Source organism: Notolepis coatsorum (genome assembly GCF_963971535.1).
Source record: "Notolepis coatsorum genome assembly, chromosome: 7".
NCBI lineage: Eukaryota > Metazoa > Chordata > Actinopteri > Aulopiformes > Paralepididae > Notolepis > Notolepis coatsorum.
The window spans coordinates 15,167,151-15,190,919 of record NC_140171.1 but is presented as its reverse complement, the minus strand read 5'-3'; the positions used below and the strand labels follow the sequence as shown (position 1 = coordinate 15,190,919).

The following is a 23,769-nucleotide window of genomic DNA, read 5'->3' as shown; positions in this document are numbered from 1 at the left end:
AAAGTAGGGGATAATGGACCTAATTTAATCTAAAACTAACTGATGGGGAAAGCCTTGGTGAAGAGGTGTGTTTTTAGAGCGGATTTGAAGGTGTCCAGGGTTTGGGCGTTGCGGATTTCGTGGGGGAGAGAGTTCCAGAGGGTAGGGGACGCCACGCTGAAGGCTCTGTCCCCAAAAGTCCGTAACCTGGTGCGAGGGATGGAGAGGAGACCTAGATCAGAGGATCGTAGGTTCCGGGATGGAGTGTACTGGTGGAGGAGATCAGACAGGTACCGGGGGGCGAGGGCATGGAGGGATTTGTAGGTGAGGAGCAGGAGTTTGAAGGTGATGCGGAACCTGACTGGAAGCCAGTGGAGATGGATGAGGGTGGGGGTGATGTGCTGCCAGGGCTTGGTGTGAGTGAGAACCCTGGCAGCTGAGTTCTGGACATACTGGAGCCTGTCCAGGGCTTTGCTGGGTACCCCGAACAGGACTCCATTACAATAGTCCAACCGGGAGGTGACAAATGAGTGGATCAGGGTCTCCGCCACAGAGTCTGAGAGTGAGGGTCGGAGACGGGAGATGTTCCTGAGGTGGTAGAAGGCAGACTTGGTGACAGATTTGATGTGGGAGTGAAATGAAAACAGTATAGCATTGTGGCTAGAAGCTAACGTTAGCTCACGCTATTTAGCCAGCACCAAACTGATGATATCGAGAGCTATCAGTAGTTAGATAACATTAGAGACAACGCTGTGTGTATTAAACAAAGGTGAATAGATGACTGGGCCATTTTGTTTAATGCTTGTTAAGTTGAAAGAGGAGCTTTGAGCTAACAGGATCTGATAGCTCACGTTAGCCAGCTGCTCATGCAATCGGTAATGCTAGCAGAATGAATGGATGTAAACTTTATTTAACATATTGCATATGGGTACAATACAATACGGCTCAATACAAACAATTGTTAAGGGAATGCAGACTGTTGTAGCTTGGACTGGGATCCTTATAACAATAACTTGACAACACATGGTAGCTGCAGCTATTTGGGACAGCTCTGCCTCTGTCCCAAACACACACACACACACACACACTCTGTTGTCACCGGAAGGGCATGCAGATGGTATCTACTGCGCATGGGCGTTTTCGCAACAACGGCTCATGCAGACTACACGCTGTTGTCGGCGCGTTTTTAGCGGTTCTCCAAAACGCAAACACAATTTAGCATTTCAGCCGTATCCACAAAAAAACGCCAAACGCATTTCTGTGTAATAGGGACATGAAACGTATTCAAAAACGTATAAAAAAACGCCACAAAAACACCAGTCTAACCAATGTCTCAGAAGAAGCTTCTATCCCCAGGCCATCAGGCTGCTCAACGAATAATGAACACTACACAACAACAACCATCAAACGCACATAGCACACACATCCACACGCACACACTCACTTTAAACAAACACACTGTAGCACCCACTCCACACACTTTATAGCACACACTCACTTTAAACAAACACACTGTAGCACCCACTCCCCACACTTTATATTTATTGATGAAGGATTGCACTACAACTCGTACACCTTACTGTAAATTGTACCTAAATTGTACCTCATCCCATTTCTGCTTTGCACTATATAGTATTGTACATTAGTACACTGCATAGTATTGTATATTATATGGTAACTCAGTTACGTCTATTCTGCATCGAACATTGTACATATGTCTATACTGAACACTGTGACCTAATTTTCTACTTCTAATTGACATGCTATACTATGTTATTTGATACTATCTTGTCTAGCACAGTCTCTGGAGCGTAACAGTAAGAAGCATTTTGTATGAAAGTATTCTGTACTTCTGTATGACAACTATTAAAGAAACTTGAAACTTGTTAATCTAATCTAATACAACTATATGCTTTGATCCCAAATAATTGTACAACCATAACTAGCAGATATAGACTGATTCTGGTACACCTTCATTACAAAATCGGATCTAATCTAATCTAATAACACAACGCATACAATCCAATGTACAGTTACCCCCCCCCCCACCTACCCAACCACCCCCCACCCCACCTCCTACAATGTAGGCCTACAGTTTCTTCGTCAAATGTATATAGGCCTACTCTCTTCTTTTTTTTCTTTTACTGTTTTTGTATCACAAACAGTACTGTATTTGTAAATCTGGTATGTCATAAATGTCTAGATGTAGCAGTACAGTCTGTATGTCGTGTGTGTCATATATGATGGATTGAAAACGGGGGACCCTGATGTAAACAAGACGAAAGTCTTTCTCTGGTCTGCATCCCCTTAACAATTGTGTGTATTGAGCGGTAATGTACTCATTCTGCAATCTGTTAAATTAATAAAATGTTCAATCAATCAATCAATCAATCAATCAATCAATCAATCAATCAATCGTTGTGGTTCGATTGCTCCACACTCGACTGTGCCGCCTCTTTGCTCCACCTCTCGGTGCTCAACACATCGCCCCTGTGTCCCTCCAGCCTGGCGACGCTGTTGTGTTGTAAATGTAAATACATCTCACTAGCAGAAAGAGCACACAGCTAATATAGCCAGCTGTAGCTATGTCTACAACCTCTAAAGTTGTACTTGGACTTTCTGTGGGACTAACTGTGGGCACGGTGGCCGGGGTGCATTTAAAACAGACCTGGGACCGAGAGGTAAAGTAACGCAACGCTATTGTTCAAATGGTAAACGTTCACCATAAAAAGCTGGCAAACCCAACTGTGCTAGCGAACGTTGAAGAATTACCAAGTTTATTAGCTACTGCAATGCTATTAGTGACACCGAAACAAATGCAATGTTGCTAATCTGTAGAAAGTCATTACAAATAATATCACAGCCATACCAAAAAACGCTATTTTCTTTGGCCCTATGTTGCAAATGAGAGGGAACATCTAGCTAACTTTAGCTTACTGGGCTAGGTAGCTAAACATGCTTTCTACTCTTGTAAAGCCAGCAGCAGCGGGTGAGCGGCTAAATATGAGACTTCCGGTTTGAATGCTTCAAAATAAAATCCAGAAATTGTGTAGGCCCACCATATTTGTACTTAAATGGGTCTAAATTATGTGTTAAATCAGTGGATCTCTAACCTTTTCGTGTCAAAGACCCCCACATTGATACACGTTAGGTTGCGGACTCCGAATTCATTGTCTTTGGCTTTGTCTCAGGGTGACCCCGTCTGGAAAGAGTTTTGTTGATAGATGATTTAATTCCAGAATTGTATATACAGCCAATATTGACCTATCAAGATTCAAGAGGTTTATTCATCACATACATCATACACAAGACATATAGTGAAATAGTCACTTTTCCGCACCTACTCCCAAACTGCATGCGCAGATTGCCCACAGAGTCTCTGGTTTTCTAGAGTGCATGCAGAGTTTGGGAGTAGATGAGGAAAAGTGACTATAGCTCGGCCGAGAAAGTGCAGATTGACTTGGGATTGTGTCTCCGTGTTCAGGAGACTCGGGCGTATAAAATACTGGATCATGTCTCCAGCCCCCCCACAGCCGTAGCGCTACAACCACTTACCTCAAGGCTCTAATCCACATTCAAAGTCAAAGTTCAAACTAGAGCCACCCCTACTTATTTTTTAAACGGTTCTTGGCACATACACAGATATATCCAAATGTATTGAGGGGGGAATTAAAACGTGTGCTTTTAATTTGAAGGAGGAATCGCTAAACCGGAAGTCCTATTTCTACTTGTTTAAGCACAGCTCAGTCGCTGACCTTAGCCATAAATAAATAAAGCTCTCTCATTGACTGACTAGTGCTGAAGAAGTCTTCAGATATTATTTTCAAATACAATTTACAACAGTGATATTATATATCAAATAAGTCTCAATTTGCCCTCTTTAAGTTTACATTTAATTAGCCTATATTTTTAAAGTAGGCTTATTTTCCTGAAGTGTGACCCATCTGCTCCCCTCTTCATGTTGGTGGCTTTACTGAATGGGATCCTGCAGCCTTAAAGGAACATGCCAACATTTTGGGAAATTAGCTTACCGTCTTCTCCAGAGAGAGACAAGAAGATAGATACCAGTTTCCTCTCTGTGCGTTCAGTAGAAAGCTATCTAACCCTAGCTTAGCACACTGAATGGAAGCGGACATGTACAGGTAGCCTTCGGGAGAGGACGTGTTAGTTGGACAATGCGTAGGCTACCCGTACATGTCCGCTTCCATTCACACCGTTTTTTGCTAGACGTTCACAGAAAGATAGAGAAACCAACTGCGTTCTGTTTTATGGCAATAACGTTCAGGTTTGTGGGAGATAATCCCGAAAAATAAGATAAATAAAAAGTCAGTCCAAAAGTCAGATGATTGACAGGGGCTGGCATGAGAGCTACGAAGTGTCTTTTTTTTTCCATTTCGATATAGTCCATCGAAAGTCCTGTGTCTCCTCTCCTCATAGGACTACAAACAAAATGAGTCATTTCCTAGCGTCAATATTCGTCTTTTTCCGACTAGATTTCTATAACTCATATTTCACTAATAACACTTAAAAGTAAAACCATTGGTAAACAAACGTAGTGCTGAAAATATACACTTTGACTGCTGTTTTGACAGGGTTAGGGTCTTACTCTCGGCTACATTTGGAAAAAAAAATATGCAACATTAATTCATACAGTGAGGAAAAATAAGTATTGAACACATCAACATTTTGTTCAGTAAATGTATTTCCAATGAGCGTATTCAAGCGAAGTTTTATCACCAGACTTTGGTATTAACTCAAGAAATCCAGACAAGAAATCTAAACATTAAAGTCCATATGTAAATTAAGTTATGTGTAATAAAGTGGAATGAAACAGGAAAAAAGTATTGGACACACTAAGAAAAAGCAGTACATCACAGCAAGGAAAGGCAAGGAACTAGCTGAAAACCAAAACTAATTAGGAGGCAACTCTACCTCCTATCTGTGCTAATAATGTCAACTGGGTTAGAATATATTGATGGGCTATAAAATGTTTTTTGTTTGTTACCAAGGTGCCACACAAGAAACATCAAATGATGGGTAAAAGCAAAGAGCTCTCAAGACCTTCACAAACAGATTACCGGTATTGCAAATCATGACAATAGAATTAGCTAAAGACATTTCACAACTTCAGAATCTGCCAGTAAGCACCATTAGGGGCATTATCCATAAGTGGAAGCAACATCACTCCATCATCAACCGGCCACGCACAGGTGCTCCTCGCAAAATTTCTGATCAGGGAGTCAGAAGGATACTTAGAAGAGTAGCCAGAGAGCCAAGGACCACTAGGAAAGAGCTCCAGAAAGACTTGGAGGCAGCAGGTACAACTGTGAGTCTGTGACAGAAAGGACCATAGGCAATGCACTCCACCGCCATGGCCTCTGTGCACGCTCAGCCCCGCAACTCTCCACTACTGAAGAAAAGACATTTTGAAGCTTGTTTAAAGTTTGCCAAACAAGGGCGGTTAAGTGGCGCAGTGGGCAAGGCGCTTGCCACTAACGCAGGATATGCTGGGTTCGAGCCCAGCTCTCGGCGTTGCTACCAGCTTGGCTGGTCGTTCATACTAACACAATTGGCAGTGTTAGGGGTGGGAAAGCTGGTGGGTGGGGATTGGACGTTGTGGACAGCGACTCCTACAGGTCGGTTGATGCGCCTGTACAGCAGAATCAGGAAGTAACGGGGGCAGCGTGAGCCTCCCACGCGTTACTCCTCGCCACTGAGAGATCGCGCTGTACAGGTGAAAACATGCGACAGCTGCCTCCTCGTGTACCGGAGGGGACACGTGATGCAAGGCTTGGTCCTCACTGCAGCCGACCAGTGGGAGGCATAGTCTAGCAACTTTCGAGACAGGGGAGGGGAGAATTGAAGGGAGAATTGGCGAGGCGAAATTGGGATGGGAGAAAAATAGAAAAATAAGGAGAAAAAGTGGATAAAAAAAAAAAAAAGTTTGCCAAACAACATTTGGACAAGCCAGTGAACTACTGGGAGCATGTACTCTGGTCAGATGAGACCAAAATGTTACTTTCTTCTGGCTGTCACACAACACACCATGTTTGGAGGAGAAATGGCATTGCACATTACCCGAATAACACTATACCAACAGGGAAGTTTGGAGGTGGAAGTATCATGGTGTATCTGCTTCTCCTCTCCTGGTACTGGCAGACGTCATATCACTGAAGAAGGACATTGTCCGAAACATGTCTGCTATCTATTCAGGCTGCCATTAAAAACATTGAACCTGAGAGTGCTGGTCCGGCTACCCTGCTTTTTGATATACTGAACTTTATGGGATTACAGCACCCAGTGTTAGAACTTGTGAGCGTGGTCTAACTTGACTATATATCATTGAAGGAACAATGAATGGAGCCATGTACAGAGAAATTCTTGAGAGGAACCTGCTGCCATTTACCAGGATGCTGAGGATGAGACGTGGGCGGACCTTCCAGCAGGACAACGATCCAAAGCAAACGGCAAAGCAAACTCGCAGTTGGTTTCAGAGAAAGAAAATCAACTTGTTGGAATGGCCCAGTCAATCACCTGACTTAAACCCAATTGAATATTTGTGGAAGCATCTGAAGATCCAGATTCACAAGAGCCCCCCCCCCGCAATCTTCAAGATTTAAAGACAATCTGTGTCGAGGAATGGGCCAAAATCACATCTGAATACTGCGGGTGATTAGTTACATCATACGGAAAGCTTCCTTGAAGCTGTCATTACAAACAAAGGCTTCTCCACTAAGCATTGAATTAATTTCAGTTAGTGTGTTCAATACTTTTTTCCTATGTCATTCCACTTTATTACACATATTTATGTATGGACTTTAATGTTTAGATTTTTTGTCTGGATTCCCTGAGTTAATACCAAAGTCTGGTGAAAATTTCACTTGAATGGCCACATTAGAAAAATATATTTACGGGACAAAATGCTGATGTGTTCAATACTTATTTCCCCCACTGTACATTCTGTAGAGATGGATTTATGTGGCGTAATGTCATTGTGGGTCCGGTACTGGACCCCTCAGGCTTAATAAGAGGTTAAGTCTTTCATATCTTGACCATCATAAATACAGATGAGTCTGATATTCAATACAGTTGTTCACTGACCGTACAGAGTGACCTTTCAGCTGAACTGCAATAACCACAGGGCTTCCTGCCGTGCCTTGCGTTGGTCACCATAGTCGTTATATAAATGCACCATTTACTAACAGCTTTTATCCAAAGCGCTTTACAACTTATGCCTCACATTCACTCACCGATGGCGGAGGCGACCATGCAAGGTGCCGACCTGCTCATCGGTTAGTTAGGGGTTAAGCTCAAGGACACTTCGACACACTGCCCGAGAGGAGCGGGAAATCGAACAGGGAACCTTCCGATTACCAGCCAGGTGAAGTGTTCTACCTCCTGAGTCACTGTAGGTGTGGATGTGGATACTAGTACCTCATGAGTGTGTTAACAAAAAAACAACCACCTTTAGTTTTCCATGTTGGTAAGGGTCACCTATGCCCTGCACTGTACATCAATCAATCAAACAAACTTTATTTGTGTAGCACATGTCATACAGTAACTCAATGTGCTTCACAGAAAATAATTGCAAAAAATTATTAAAAAGGCAAGAACAAACGCATAATAATAGTCATATTAAAAATAAATAAAAGCAATGCTAAAAAAGTGTGTCTTCTTAACTAGGGGTGTAACGATGCATCGATTTGATTACCGGTATGTTAGAATCGATTATAATCGGAATTAAAAAAAAATCATATTTTTTTTTAATCTTTTTTTTTGTGTGTGTATTGTTTTTATTGACCTATAGTCCATTCATGCTGAGTGAATCAGTTCCCCCAGCCACATTTGTGTATTCAACATTTCTTGGGGAATTAACTGACAGAAAATGTATAGAAAATGTATCTAATCGAATCGTGGTCAAATGAAGAGATTTCATGATGCATTGAATTGTTGCCTGAAGAATCGTAATCGAATCGAATCGTTGTGAGGTTGAATCGTTACACCCCTAGTCTTAACCCTTTCACTACCACACTACCAAAGGGTTAACCCTTTCACGGCGACAATACAAAAGGTTAACCCTTTAACTGCCACACAACAAAGGGTTAACTTTCACAACCACACTAGGTTAACCCCTTGGCTTCACTACCACACTACAGACGGTTGTCTGTAGTGTAGTGAAAGGGTTAACCGTCTGTAGTGTGGTAGTAAAAGGTTAACCTTCTGTAGTGTGGTAGTAAAATGTTAACCTGTAGTGTAGTGAAAGGTTAACCTTCTGTAGTGTGGTAGTGAAAGGTTAACCTTCTGTAGTGGTAGTGAAAGGTTAACCTTCTGTAGTGTGGTAGTGAAAGGTTAACCTTCTGTAGTGTGGTAGTGAAAGGTTAACCTTCTGTAGTGTGGTAGTGAAAGGTTAACCTTCTGTAGTGTGGTAGTGAAAGGTTAACCTTCTGTAGTGTGGTAGTGAAAGGTTAACCTTCTGTAGTGTGGTAGTGAAAGGTTAACCTTCTGTAGTGTGGTAGTGAAAGGTTAACCTTCTGTAGTGTGGTAGTGAAAGGTTAACCTTCTGTAGTGTGGTAGTGAAAGGTTAACCTTCTGTAGTGTGGTAGTGAAAGGTTAACCGTCTGTAGTGTGGTAGTGAAAGGTTAACCTTCTGTAGTGTGGTAGTGAAAGGTTAACCTTCTGTAGTGTGGTAGTGAAAGGTTAACCTTCTGTAATCTACTAAATGTCTAAAATGTCTTCTAAAATGTCCACAGATTCAGAAACCCATAGATCCCCCACCAGGCTGTTCCAAAGCTGTTATATAAATGCACCATTTACTAACGACTATGGTGACCAACGCAAGGCACGGCAGGAAGCCCTGTGGTTATTGCAGTTCAGCTGAAAGGTCACTCTGTACGGTCAGTGAACAACTGTATTGAATATCAGACTCATCTGTATTTATGATGGTCAAGATATGAAAGACTTAACCTCTTAAGCCCGAGGGGTCCAGTACCGGACCCACCATGACACCACGCCACATAAATCCACCAGGCTGTTCCAAAGGCTACACTGCAGAAATGAACACTATCTTAAGCACCAAAACTATGCAAGAGGACATCTTAACATGCGTGTTTGTGTGGAGAATCTGCCCAAACGAAGGGGCCGCTAGCTCGCCAACGAGGGCATTTAACGACCCGTCTCCTCTCGCCCCCCCCCCTTACAGAGACTTCACGAGGGCGTCATCAGAGACCTTGAGCGCTTGGAGCGGAAGAGGGAGAACCTCAGGGTCTTGGAGGAGCAGAGGATTCTGACACAGGAGTTGGAGGCTGAGAGGGACAGAAGGGAGGCGGCTCTCGAACGCTCTGATCACCAGCCACAGGCCTAAGTACGGCTTGCATTGGCGCTCCTTTACCTGGGCACTCTGGTCCCCCGAACCTCTTCACGGTGTCGGTGTAGCGAGGTCTGCCAAGATAATCGAGGAACTCATTTCACACCACTTACACGTGGCGAGTATCCAGGGTTCGCACAAGGTCCTTGAAGTGCTTAAAGTACTTGATAAAAAAAAGTTAAGCCCTGGAATTCATTCAAAATAGCAAATTTTTTAACAAGGTGCTTAAAAAGTCCTTGAAATTCAAATAAACCATTCGCATTGAACGTTTTGTTCATCCACGATAAAATTGTTCTGAATCAAGAAATTTATCTTTTTTATTTAAAGTGTAACTAATTGTCGGAAATTGTTTTTTTTAAGCCATACATATTGGATCCGATTATTCTTTTCTATAAAAAAACAGCATTTAAAAGTGAATTGTATCCTTTTTAAATGCCATTTTTTAAATAAAAAATAGTGCTTAGAAAAGTACTTGAAAGTCCTTAAATTTAATTTTGCAATGTCTGTGGGAACCCGGAGTATCTCAACTGTCTTACTAGTCAAGATGATCAAGCAGTCAGTAGCTGTCTTAGCTATAAAGGGCGGAACCTCTGTGTGTTGTGTCCGCGATACGAACATCTCCAGAACTGTTCATCCGATGAACACTTCTTGAGATATCTAAGATAAGATCTAAGAGATCTAACATGTAAGGGATAATGTAATGTGTTGTGTAATGACGAGGTCATTGTCGTAAAATAATTGACCGACACGGAGTTTAGAATACCGAGGCGCCTCGCCGAGGTGTTTTAAACGTAGTGAAGGTCAATTATTTTGCGACAATGACAGAGTATAGGCTATACATTATCCCGCTTATTACATGGCTAACTTACTAACAATATACCTAATTCATTTTACACCATCGACAAGACGAGATCAAATGCAGACGCAGTTGTTCTGTGGCTCTGTCAGCCCAAATAAAGTGATTATTATTATCGCCGGCAGGTGTGTCTGATTGCACTGATGCAGTGTGTGTCAGTGGGCTTGATTGCTTCAGCTGCGAAAAGCAATAATCACCGGTGATTATTGCGCGTTGCCCATGGCAGCGGTCAGTTATCGAAAAATTATTCACCGCTGTCAGGGGCTATTGACCAATCACAATCAAGCATTTCGGCGAATGTGAAAACACCATGTAATAAATTCCTTTATTGATCCCCTTGGGGGAAATTCAGGCATCATAGCAGAATGGAGGAGGGGGGATGGGAGGTACAGGTATGGGCAGGGTGATTGTAGAAGACATAAATACAGGCAATAAAATGATAGTACAGTAGAAAAGTAAAGATATTAGGCAGTGCAAACAATATGATTAACTCTGAATATACACATTATGAGCCATTAGGCGGTGTGATCAAAGGTGCAGATGAGGGTCTGTAGCCCTATCAGTTATATTATACATTACAATAAATATGGTTACAATAAACACTAGAATCAAATGATATACTATGAGTAAGTAAAGTATACAGTATACACAGGTGCAGTATACATGAGGTACCCTAACCGGCGTGATATACGCCATATTCGCTTCACGCTCGGCGGGTGTATTGCCGGGGACCCAAGGGAGCGCGGTGTCGGATATGGTGCCATGTGGCCAGATGGTGGCGCTATGACAACAAACTAGTTGTTGGTCTGTAACTTAAAGGAACACGCCAACATTTTGAGAAATGTGCTTACCGTATTCTCCAGAGAGAGACGAGAAGATGGATACCAGTTTCCTCTCTGTGTGTTCAGTAGAAAGCTATCTGGCTGCAGTATAAGAGTTAAAGGAACACGCCAACATTTTGGGAAATTAGCTTACGGTCTTCTCCAGAGAGAGATGAGAAGATGGATACCAGTTTCATCTCTGTGCGTTCAGTAGAAAGCTATCTGGCTGCACGTTAGCCTAGCTTAGCACAATTAATGGAAGTGGACATGACCGGTTAGCCTTCGGGAGAGGTGTTTAGTTGGACAATGCCCAGGCTAACCGGCCATGTCCGCTTCCATTCATTGTGCTAAGCTAGGCTAACGTGCAGCCAGATAGCTTTCTACTGAACGCACAGAGAGGAAACTGGTATCCATCTATCTTGGCTCTCTCTGGAGAAGACGGTAAGCTAATTTCCCAAAATGTTGCTGTGTTCCTTTTAAGGAAAGGGTTGTTTTGCCTCGGTTAACCGTCTGTAGTGTGGTAGTAAAGGGTTAACCTTCTGTAGCGTGGTAGTGAAAGGGTTAACCCTTTGGCAGTGTGGTAGTGAAATGGTTAACCTTCTGTATTGTCGCAGTGAAAGGGTTAACCCCTTTGGCAGTGTGGTAGTGAAAGGGTTAATTTAGTGAAAAGGGTGTCTTGTCTCGTTCCCTGGGCTAAGACATTATGCGCCACCTACCTACCTGTGACGTCACCGGTTCGACCACAGTTCCTGACCTGGTGGCGTCTATGCTTTAGGCAACTGGCTTGTCCTTCCGCGTTCCCGTTTTGCGCTCTGATTGGCCACGCACGTTTCTGGTCATGTGACATGTACGCCCAATAGCGTGACGAGCTGTGTCTTTGCCCATTTCCGCGTCTTAACAGCCTGCAAACTACCTGCCGTTCTATCGCCCTGCTCTAAGACAAACACTAACCTTAACCAACTTCGAAAGAGTGCCTAAGCTTAACCGTGCAAAAACTTGCCGTCCCACGATTGGCGCACATGTCACATGACCAGAAACGTGCGTGGCCAATCAGAGCGCAAAACGGGAAAGCGGAAGGACAAGCCAGTTGCCTAAAGTATAGAGGCGACCTGGTGTTTACCCCCCCCCCCCCCCCCCCCCCTCATCTTCCCTGTGGTTCTCCAGTGTGTATGTTTTGTAATAAAACAGGAATGTGAAAGGATGTGGGAAAGCGGACCGTGCTTTTAATGTGAAAGTCTCGCTTCCTGCTCAGGTGTTGACGGGGTCGTCCTCCTCCTCCTCCTCGAGCGGCGGCCGGCGGGGCACTATGGACGGCGGCGGCGGCGACCCGCCGGGCCAGGCGGAGGACGAGGCGGCGGGCACCTCGGCCTCGGAGGGCCTGGAGGAGGGCGAGGTGGAGGGCGAGACGCTGCTCATCGTGGAGTCGGAGGACCAGGTGTCGGTGGACCTCTCCCACGACCAGAGCGGCGACTCGCTCAACAGCGACGCAGGGGAGGAGGGCGACGGGGGAGGCGGCTGGGCGTGCGAGGACATGGCCTTCTACTGCGACAAGTGCCACAAGTGGATCACCACCGGTGAGGGGGAGACGGGGGAGGAGGACCGGGAGACTGTCTGTCTCTGTAGCAGAGCTCTGTCTGTCTGTCTGTCTCTGTAGCAGAGCTCTGTCTGTCTGTCTGTCTCTGTAGCAGAGCTGTCTGTCTGTCTGTCTGTCTCTGTAGCAGAGCTCTGTCTGTCTGTCTGTCTGTCTCTGTAGCAGAGCTGTCTGTCTGTCTGTCTGTCTCTAGCAGAGCTGTCTGTCTGTCTGTCTGTCTCTAGCAGAGCTGTCTGTCTGTCTCTGTAGCAGAGCTGTCTGTCTGTCTCTGTAGCAGAGCTGTCTGTCTGTCTGTCTCTGTAGCAGAGCTGTCTGTCTGTCTGTCCCTGTAGCAGAGCTGTCTGTCTGTCTGTCCCTGTAGCAGAGCTGTCTGTCTGTCTGTCTGTCCCTGTAGCAGAGCTGTCTGTCTGTCTGTCTGTCTCTGTAGCAGAGCTGTCTGTCTGTCTGTCTGTCTCTGTAGCAGAGCTGTCTGTCTGTCTGTCTGTCTCTAGCAGAGCTGTCTGTCTGTCTGTCTGTCTCTAGCAGAGCTGTCTGTCTGTCTCTGTAGCAGAGCTGTCTGTCTGTCTCTGTAGCAGAGCTGTCTGTCTGTCTGTCTGTCTGTCTGTCTCTAGCAGAGCTGTCTGTCTGTGTCTCTGTAGCAGAGCTGTCTGTCTGTCTGTCTGTAGCAGAGCTGTCTGTCTGTCTGTCTGTCTGTAGCAGAGCTCTGTCTGTCTGTCTGTCTCTGTAGCAGAGCTGTCTGTCTGTCTGTCTCTGTAGCAGAGCTGTCTGTCTGTCTCTGTAGCAGAGCTCTGTCTGTCTGTCTGTCTGTCTGTCTGTCTCTGTAGAAGAGCTGTCTGTGTGTCTGTCTGTCTCTGTAGCAGAGCTCTCTCTGTCTGTCTGTCTGTCTGTCTGTCTGTCTGTCTGTCTGTCTGTCTGTCTGTCTGTCTGTCTCTGTAGCAGAGCTCTGTCTGTCTGTCTGTCTGTCTCTGTAGCAGAGCTCTGTCTGTCTGTCTGTCTGTCTCTGTAGCAGAGCTCTGTCTGTCTGTCTGTCTGTCTCTGTAGCAGAGCTCTGTCTGTCTGTCTGTCTGTCTCTGTAGCAGAGCTCTGTCTGTCTGTCCCTGTAGGAGAGCTCCGTCCTACTTAGCAGTCATCATGTTATTTCATATACTTGTTTTATACACCTGTTACACCGTCTCTCTTTTTTTTTTTTTAACTTTGGCCATTTCCCTGGCTCTTTTATACGTTTATCGCATTTATACTTGGTCAAGTTCGACCGACAGAAGCAGGCTGAAAGGGTTCAGATGGGGGGGAAGACACTCTGGGAAAGGCACGGCTGCAGTCCGGGATTCGAACTCGCTCAGCCCCAGATCCGTGACGAGCACGGTTGTCCACGGCGCTGAAATAGCACTCGCGGTACGTGGTGAGCTACTGGAGCTCCCCTTTCACCGTCTCTCTTATCGCAAACTATTTATTTTATTTCCGTGTCATGCTACAAGACACGCATACAGTAGACAATATTTATTACTGTAAAAAAATGTCAGTTAAATTAGTACAATTACTATAAAGACATAATGTATGATTTACTCCAGTGGAACCTAGTGGGTCTTGAATAATGCTGACCAGTCACTGCGCTGTTTGTTGTGGCATCCTGCTCCAAGAAGGGAATCATGTAATAAAAGGGGTGGAGTCTTCTCTCTGAGTTAGTCTTGTTTATCTCGGAGTTAGTCTTGTTTCTCTCTGAGTTAGTCTTGTTTCTCTCTTAGTTAGTCTTGTTTGTCTCTGAGATAGTCTTGTTTGTCTCTGAGATAGTCTTGTTTCTCTCTGAGTTAGTCTTGTTTGTCTCTGAGTTAGTCTTGTTCCTCTCTGAGTTAGTCTTGTTTATCTCCGAGTTAGTCTTGTTTGTCTCTGAGTTAGTCTTGTTTCTCTCTGAGTTAGTCTTGTTTCTCTGAGTTAGTCTTGTTTCTCCTCTGAGTTAGTCTTATTCCTCTCTGAGTTAGTCTTGTTTGTCTCTGAGTTAGTCTTGTTTGTCTCTGAGTTAGTCTTGTTTGTCTCTGAGTTAGTCTTGTTTGTCTCGGAGTTAGTCTTGTTTATCTCAGAGTTAGTCTTGTTTCTCTCTGAGTTAGTCTTGTTCCCCTCTGAGTTAGTCTTGTTTCTAAGTTAGTCTTGTTTCTCTCTGAGTTAGTCTTGTTTGTTTCAAAGTTAGTCTTGTTTCTCTCTGAGTTAGTCTTGTTTGTCTCTGAGTTAGTCTTGTTTGTCTCTGAGTTAGTCTTGTTCCTCTCTGAGTTAGTCGTGTTTGTTTCTAAGTTAGTCTTGTTTCTCTGAGTTAGTCTTGTTCCCCTCTGAGTTAGTCTTGTTTCTCCTCTGAGTTGGTCTTGTTTCTCCTGCTGCCAATATCCAGCACAGCTCCACGGAGAGCAGCCCAGCTACCTGAAAGGAGACAACTTCTTCAAGTTCACGTGCTACGACTGCTGTGAGGACGGCAAGGAGACCTTCGAGAGGATGAGGCTGACCTGGCAACAGGTACGAAAAAGACGAGGACGGGGCCCTCTGTAGGTCGCAGGGGGTAAAGATGAGGACGGGGACCCTCCGTAGGTTGCGCGGGGTAAAGACGAGGACGGGGCCCTCCAGGGTCTGAATGACGTAAAACACTGCTGTAAAGCAGGGTCTGAATGACGTAAAACACTGCTGTAAAGCAGGGTCTGAATGACGTAAAACACTGCTATAAAGCAGGGTGCGAATGACGTAAAACACTGCTGTGAAGCAGGGTCTGATGACGTAAAACACTGCTGTAAAGCAGGGTCTGAATGACGTAAAACACTGCTGTAAAGCAGGGTCTGAATGACGTAAAACACTGCTGTAAAGCTAGGCCTGCCGCGATAAGCAATAAATCGATTAATTGCCGCGATAATTTAAATGAATGCAATGATTTTGACGGGCGTGATTAATTGCTATTTGCGCGTTTGTTTTAATGAGGCGGAACCAGTGCCCCTTGTCAGTCACTGTCCGTGTTGGGAGGCGGGCCGCTGGCCTTACTACAGCACAGCACAGGAGCTCCGTGGGGCAACACCACATAGCTTAACTACATTTCTCAATAGTGTTGCTCCTTTTAACCAAGTAGCGTTATTTGTAGTGTAACGTTAGAATAACACAGAATAACGTTAATACAATTACATGCATCATTGTTTACAATGAACGGGTGGGGCTAGTCAAAGGACTGGAGACGGGGACAAGTTAAACATGAATTAATTTATTATAACAGGTCGTTTTCGAGTCGTGCTGCAGTGCCTACGCACCACAGCTATTCTATTATAATACTGCTTTGACGCTTCCTCCTCATCGTTGATTGCCTGTAGTAGCTGCATCTAACGTTAGTAGCTAACGTTAAAACTAAAAAACACAACCGGACGAAACAAGTTGTCGGCTAGGATAATCACAACAATACTTCCGGTCCGGTCGGTGGGCTTCAAAATAAAAGTCTTAAACACCGGAAAAGACGGAGCGGTGGGCTTCAAAATAAAGGTTTTGGGAAATAAATTTCTCAAAAAAATTCTCCAACCGGTCGCAATAATATCGCTTATCGCGATATTTTCGGGGGCAATTAATCGCCCAGCAAAATGTGTTATCGTGGCAGGCCTATGTAAAGCAGGGTCTGAATGACGTAAAACACTGCTATAAAGCAGGGTGCGAATGACGTAAAACACTGCTGTGAAGCAGGGTCTGAATGACGTAAAAAACTGCTATAAAGCAGTTATGCTGTTTTTTCCCCCGACAATAGCGATAGAAACGATAGAGGAAGGGGCGGTCAGGTGGCGTAGCGGAGATTGCGTCGTCACCAACGCCGGAGACGCTGGATTCGCCTGTTCGAGCCCAGCTCCGGGGTTGTCACCAGCTTGGCTGGCCGTTCACACTAATACAATTGGCAGTATTAGAGGGTGGGAAAGCTGGAGGGTGGGTCCGGGTCGTTGTAAACAGCGACTCCTACAGTTCGGTCGGGGCGCCTGCTCAGCGCGGATAGGATCTAAGGGGGGTAGTGTGATCTTTCCACACGTTACACCCTCTCAGTGAGAGTCCGCGCTGCCAGGTGAAAAGAAGCGGTTGATTGGCTAGACGTGTGTCGGAGGAAGCACGTGGTAGCCTCCACTCTCCCAGACCGACTGGGGGGGGTAAGTGCGCAGCGACCAGGAAGGGGATTGGGAATTGGCATAACGACTAACATTGGGATGGGAGAAAATCTGAGGAAAAAGGAGGGGGAAAAAGATAAAAAAAAAAAAAAAACAGTACGGCTCAATACACACAATTGTTAACCCTTTCACTGCCACACGACAGAAGGTTATATAACCCTTTACTATCACACAACCGACGGAGCTAATGGTGGAGCATCGCCGTCGGTTGTGTGATAGTAAAGGGCTAACCTTCTGTATTGTCACAGTGAAAGGGTTAACCGGCTGTCGTGTGGCAGTGAAAGGGTTAAGGGGATGCATACCAGAGAAAGACTTTCGTCTTGTTTACATCAAAAAAACGATAGAGGGAAATGTCTATCGACAGGAATGTTTCAATCGCTCCATGATGTACACATCCACGTGGAAGCCGGTGTGCATGCGGTCAAGTGTGTGGCTAAACCGCGTCGCTCGTGTTGCAGGTGGTGATGTTGGCCATGTACAACCTGTCGCTGGAGGGCACAGGACGCCAAGGCTACTTCAGGTGGAAGGAGGACATCTGTGCCTTTATAGGACGACACTGGACCTTTCTACTGGGAGCGAGGTCAGATTAACACATGGACATCTTCCACTTCCTCATGAACCCTTTCAGTTGTCCCGTTTCGCCGCGGCATTACTCTGTGGCTCTTGCCGTTGTTGTCTGTGAGAGTTGTATTGAGATTTCTTTTTTTTTGTAAAACGCCGTCATTATTATTAAAAGGGCACTTCGCCCCCAAAAACAACGCTGATTTATTTTGCACATAATCTCACACACATCAAACGTTTTTTTGCACACATTCATTTCAGTTTATTGAGAGTGAATACGTTTGAATATGGCCACCAGTGATGTCATCGGGGACGTTGAATACTTTACAGCACCATGAAACGATAAGACAAGGTGTTGCTGTTTCTTCATCTATATCCTTTCATGGTGCTGTCGTTGATGCAACACAAGGATTCACTGTCCCGATGACATCACTGGTGGCCATATTCAAACTCATTTACTCCAAATAACCGTCAAACTAAATGAATGTGTGAAACTGTTTCTGGATGTGTGTGCGATTATGTGCAAAAACGTATCGACATTGTCTTTTGGTGAAGTGCCCCTTTAAGTTTTCTTCATTTCAGTTGAAGTGTATGTAAAAACAAACGATGAACATCGTATCTAAGCCCCGTCTTCGAGTTACCAAACAGTTGTGTTGCAATTAGGGATGGCATCTATTTTCAAATATTCTAATATCGTTTTGTCCCCGAAAATATATTTTTATATATTGTTTTACCGGCACCTACACTGTGTAGTGTATCGAGAGGGGACCCTATTAACTGTTACACCGCTGAACGGCATGCTAGGTACAGCTCGCTAGCTAGCCAGGTAGCGTAACAGTCTGTTAACGGCTGGGAGAACAGAAAAGAAAGATGAAGAAAGAGAGACTGGAGATGTTACACGGTAGCAACCATGTACCAAGTAAGGTTCTGTACGTTTGCCCATGTTGTTTCGCTAAGTTCACACATTTCAAGCATCAGTGATGTAAATATGAGACAATTCAAACTGAATTATAAGGAAATTATTATGTTCACGAGCTACAGGGATGAGGAAGGGATTTGACATTCACGGGTGTTTACATTTTTATTTTTATTTCTTTCATGTTTTACATATAAACATTTTGTTTTTTGTTTTGCATATATAATATATTTGTTTTGTAAGGTTTTAAATTAGTACACTCATTTGAGTAGTGGAAAAGGGGTAGGATTAAATAAGTGTATACTTCTTCCTACTCCTGTAAATTGAGTTATGTTTTGCTTTTGTTTATTTATTATAATTTTTTTTCATTTAATTTCTTGAGATCAATGATTTGTTTTGATTTTATATTGTTTGTATTACATGTTCGAAATAAAGATAAAAAAAAGAAAATAAAAAGAAATTTTTAATAAATAAATAAACCTCTGGATGGTTTGCAGGAAGAAGACCTCGACGTGGTGGAGCACGGTGGCCGGCTGTCTGTCGGTGGGCAGCCCTACGTTCTTCCGCTCGGGGGCCCAGGAGTTCGGAGAGCCGGGCTGGTGGAAGCTGGTGCAGAACCGCCCGCCCACCCTGAGGCCCGAGCTGGACAAGTCCACGGCAAAGACCAAAGGTGAGTCCGGGGGCGTCCGGTGCGTCCGGTGCGTTCTCAAAAAGAGATGAGATGAGATAAGATATTCCTTTATTGATCCCCTTCGGGGAAATTCGGGTGTCATAGCAGGAGGGGGGAGGTACAGGTATGGGCAGGGTAATGGAAGAAAGAAACTTATAGGCATTAGAATTAAATCTGAATATATAAATATGAGAAGAAATAAACGGTGTAAGCAATCAAATATAATCTGAATATAGAAATATGAGAAAAATAAACAGCGTAAACAAAGGTGCAGTTGAGGGCCTGTATGCCCTATCAGTTATAAATATATGTTAACAATAAATAGGCAATAAATGAGTTAGTTAATTCGTAAATCAGTTAATCTGTTGTTTATTAGTTGAATAAGAAAAGCTTGTTAAAATCAGTGTCAACTAAAATGATGACTAAATATGGTTGTCAACGAAGCCCCCCGCCCCCCCCCGACGAAGACGTCACGTTAATGGAGATCATGTGACACTAACGTGACGAAATTATTCATGCAATGTCGTTGACTTAACATGACGACACAAAATGTAGCTTGTTTGCCGACAGGAAAGTAACAAACATAATTGTCCGTGCGGAACCCTTATCCCCAACACATCGTTACGTGGGTAGGGGGGCACCACTGTTATGCCGGGGGTGTTGGTTCCCCCCGGGAGATATGGGAGGACGGACCGAATGTTACGTTGTTGTTGTGAAGCGTATTAGCAGGCAGCTGTGTTGTGTATGAGAAGTGAATATCAACCTGTAAAACCCCATATTTAGCTGAAAATAAAGCGCCATACAGAAAAGGAAACTCTCCTCTTTCTTCCCTACATTTCTGCATGACGGATCGCTACATTATGTTGATCCACCACAACAGAACACATTAAATCGCTTACATAAGTCTAACCAGCTAGCACTAACGTTAGCTTTTTTTGTTTAGAAAAAGCTCACGCCAACTTATGAGGCTGTAACTGAGTGGCAAAAAAATTTAAATAAATTAATCGAGACTAAACGAAGACTAAAATGCTCAGACCTGTAGTTGACTAAAACTGACTAAACGAAAAAATAGACGAAGGTGACTAAATATGATAAACGAAAAAGAGCATTTGACACATGACTAAGACTAAAACTAAAATAAAAAATAGCTGACAAAATTAACACTGGTTAAAATGGATGCCATGATGAACCCACACTCTCTCCCCCCCCCCGCAGCCTCGAAGCCCACGGTGGAGCCCGTCATCACCCTGGAGGGCCTGCGGAAGCGTGGCGCCCGCAACCCGGTGGAGAACGCCATGCAGCTCAAGGAGAAGCGCTGTCGCACCCAGGAGGCCAAGGACATCCGCCGTGCACAGAAGGAGGCGGCGGCGGCGGCCAGCGGCTACACGGACCGCAGCGCCTCCTCCACGCCCGTGAAGCTGGGTGGCCGCGGAGGTGGAGGAGGAGGGGGGGGAGGACGCAGGCCCGACCTGGTCCTGGAGAAAGGAGAGGTCATCGACTTCTCCTCGCTCAGCTCCTCGGACCGAACGCCCCTGACCAGCCCGTCTCCCTCGCCCTCGCCTGACTTCTCCGCCCCGGGGACGCCGGCCTCTCACTCGGCCACGCCCAGCCTGCTGTCGGAGGCCGACCTCATCCCGGACATCATGCCGCCACAGGCCCTGTTCCACGGTGAGTTACTTTTTATAAATTTTTCTTTTTTTATATCCTCAAACTGAATCCTCAATTTGAATAAAGTGATTCATCTGATTAGTATTTTTTCTGATTAGTATTTTTTCTTTTATTAAATCAACTTTCCAGCCCCAGACCCAGCCCAGGGAGAAGCCCCAGCCCAACTAAATCAATTAAATCAACTTCCTAATGAATATAACTCATCAGTTTATTTTACTATAATATTAGTGTAGCCTAATCTTTATCTGGAACTGTGAAGAAAAGCCCCATTGGTTTAAACAGAATGAAAAAAAAAATATATATATATATATAATTTTTTTTTCATTCCGTTATATATATTTTTTTAATAAAAAATAAAAAATTTGAATGTTGATTTAGAATTTGAATGCCAACGTAACGAATGAAGGTTCGAACGTTTGGGCTCAGCCCTACTGTGAGTATCGTCTTGATACAGAGTACTGACCTAATAACGGTCCAATACTTTTATTAGTATTGATACTTTTAGAATAATAGCCTGATGATGCCATATTTTCTATGATGGAGCAGTCAGACTGCTGAGTGAAACAACCTTCATTATCTCTCAGTAATGTATTCATGATGGAGCAGTCAGACTGCTGAGTGAAACAACCTTCATTATCTCTCAGTAATGTGTTCATGATGGAGCGCTTGTTTTCTCTCCCCTCTCCTCCCGCGGGGACCTCAGACGACGAGGAGCTGGACGCGGAGGGGATGATCGACCCCGGCATGGAGTACCTCCCTCCCCCCAGCTCCGCCCACGCCGGCCTCCCCGTGCGCAAGAAGCTCCGCCCGGCCGCGGCGCACATCAAACGCGAGGCCGACAGCGAGGAGGACGACGAGGGCCGCGACCGCCACCACGAGGAGGACTACGAGGAGGCCCGCCGCCGGGGGGGTCGCGGCGGCGAAGGCCCCGCCCTCCTCCTCCTCTCCGCCGTAGGGGGCCGTGCCGGCGTCACCGGCGGCGGCGAACGGAGGCGGGTGCACGCCGAGAAGGCCGAGGGGGGGGGGCCCTGTGCGGCGGCGGAGGCCCAGAGGGGGGGCCCCCGGTACGCCCCGCTCACCCTGTACGAGGAGCGCATGCTGCTGCGCCGCCTGGACGCCTGCCCCCTGGCGCTGGCCGTCACGCCGCACGCCAAGCGCCTCCACAGGAAGCTGCTCGTGCGGCAGGCCAAGCGCCAGAGAGGGCTCCCCCTGCTGGACGTGGACCAGGCGGTCAGCGCCACCCTCGCCCTGGTGGGCGGGATCTACGGGGCGCGGGAGGGCGGCCTGTCCGGCAGCTCCACGGGGGGGAAGTACTGCACCAGCAGCCAGGACCTGCGCATCCTGGACCGCTTCCAGGTGTGTGTTACCTTTTAATACGAGTCGTTTAACTAGTCGGAACAGGACCTGCGCATCCTGGAGCGCTTCCAGGTGTGTGTTACCTTTAATACGAGTCGTTTAACTAGTCGGAACAGGACCTGCGCATCCTGGACCGCTTCCAGGTGTGTTACTAGCTACCTTTAATTAATAAGAGTCGTTAGCCCACAGAGCTGCTGTTTGATGACATGCAGTGAGTCACTGGTGGTTGTTGTAACTAGTCAAGACGAGACCCGAAATATTCAAATATCTCCTGTTAAAACACTCACTCACTTACTCACTCACTCAGTCTCTCACTCTCACTTACTCAGTCTCTCTCTCACTTACTCAGTCTCTCTCTCACTTACTCAGTCTCTCTCTCACTTACTCAGTCTCTCTCTCACTTACTCAGTCTCTCTCTCACTCACTCAGTCTCTCACTCACTCACTCACTCACTCACTCACTCACTCACTCACTCACTCACTCACTCACTCACTCACTCACACACTCACTCACACACTCACACAGCCTTTCTCTCACCGACAGATATTGCCATTGAAATCACGACCCACTGATTATAGATACTTGGTAACCGTGTTAATTTCTCTGACATCTTATCACATCACTGTAATGTGCTTGTTTCTCTTTCAGACGACGGTCTCCAGCAGGAGAGGATACCACCAGTCCTCAGTGTCTTTCTGTCATCGTCTGACAGGGTCAGACCGCCTGGAACAGTCCATAAGGAGTCCCTACACGTCCCGTACCCTCAAGCCCTTCATCAGGTACCGTACCCTAACTGCAGACTCGGGGGGAAAAACCCTGATTCCCAAAGTCAATGAGATCATATTTAACTGGATGGATCTGACCAGAGTGCCGGAGAAGTCCATTACAAAATGTAGCCTTTTCACAGAAAGGGATAATAAAAAATGTATGACAACTGCAATTTCGAGCGGCTGGGTAGCGCAGCGGACTAAGCGCCTGCCTACCACCACAGAGACACTGGTATCGAATCCAGCTGTCAGCGGTTCCTCCGGCTTGGTTGGTCGTCCATACTAACACAATTGGCAGTGTCAGCGGTGGGAAGCCGGTGGGGTGTGTATCCTGGTCGTTGTAAACAGCGACTCCTACAGGTCGGTCGGGGCGCCTGCTCAGCGAGGGAGGGAACTGAGGGAAGTAGTGTGAGCCTCCCACGCGTTACGCTCCCCCAGTGGGAGTCCTCGCTGTCGGGTGAAAAGAAGCGGCTGGCTGACTCCACATGTATCGGACGGGACATGTGATAGTATCTATCAACCCTCCCTAGACCGGCAAGTGGGGGGCAAATGCGCGCAACGACCAGGAAGGGAGGGAAGGGAATTGGCATAACGACTAAATTGGGATGGGAGAAAAATACGGAGAAAAATACGGAAAAAAGGGGGAGAAAAGGTAGAGTAGAGTAAAAAAAAAATGCAATTTCGACCATTTATGAATGTATTGGTACATAGATGTACACTATTATTGAGGTCATTTTCACGTCACGGTGTCCTTTAATGGTCATGTGGGAAAATTGGTGGTTTACAAATGTCACTAATATTTCCTTCACTAGAAGTTTAAACACAATGACAAAATTGTCACAGGTTTCACCCACGTACATTGTAGACTGTTATGAATTAAAGTTGTTTCAAACGAAAATGGCTGGATGTAATTTAGCCAAATCAGCATGGCTGTGAGTGTGAGTCTTTCATCTTCCACGTATCTAGCTTTGGCATGGATCGATTGTTTAGATCGCTGGCATGGCTAACAAACGCAAATATATTGTAGTCTGCCCCGTTGTTCTGACCAGGATTACGTCCC

The 23,769-nt window shown here is 45.4% G+C and overlaps 1 protein-coding gene across 1 annotated transcript in view; it reads left to right on the top strand.

Moving 5' to 3' along the window:
• Positions 1–23,769, top strand: part of kat14 (lysine acetyltransferase 14) — a 33,198-nt gene that overhangs the window by 2,789 nt on the left and 6,640 nt on the right. The window contains 8 exon segments of the mRNA XM_084318850.1: positions 9,179–9,340; positions 12,273–12,594; positions 14,989–15,110; positions 17,230–17,351; positions 18,746–18,918; positions 20,134–20,586; positions 21,290–21,942; positions 22,591–22,721. Of these exon segments, the coding sequence (XP_084174976.1) occupies positions 12,327–12,594; positions 14,989–15,110; positions 17,230–17,351; positions 18,746–18,918; positions 20,134–20,586; positions 21,290–21,942; positions 22,591–22,721 (1,922 nt within the window). The 5' untranslated portion in view covers positions 9,179–9,340; positions 12,273–12,326.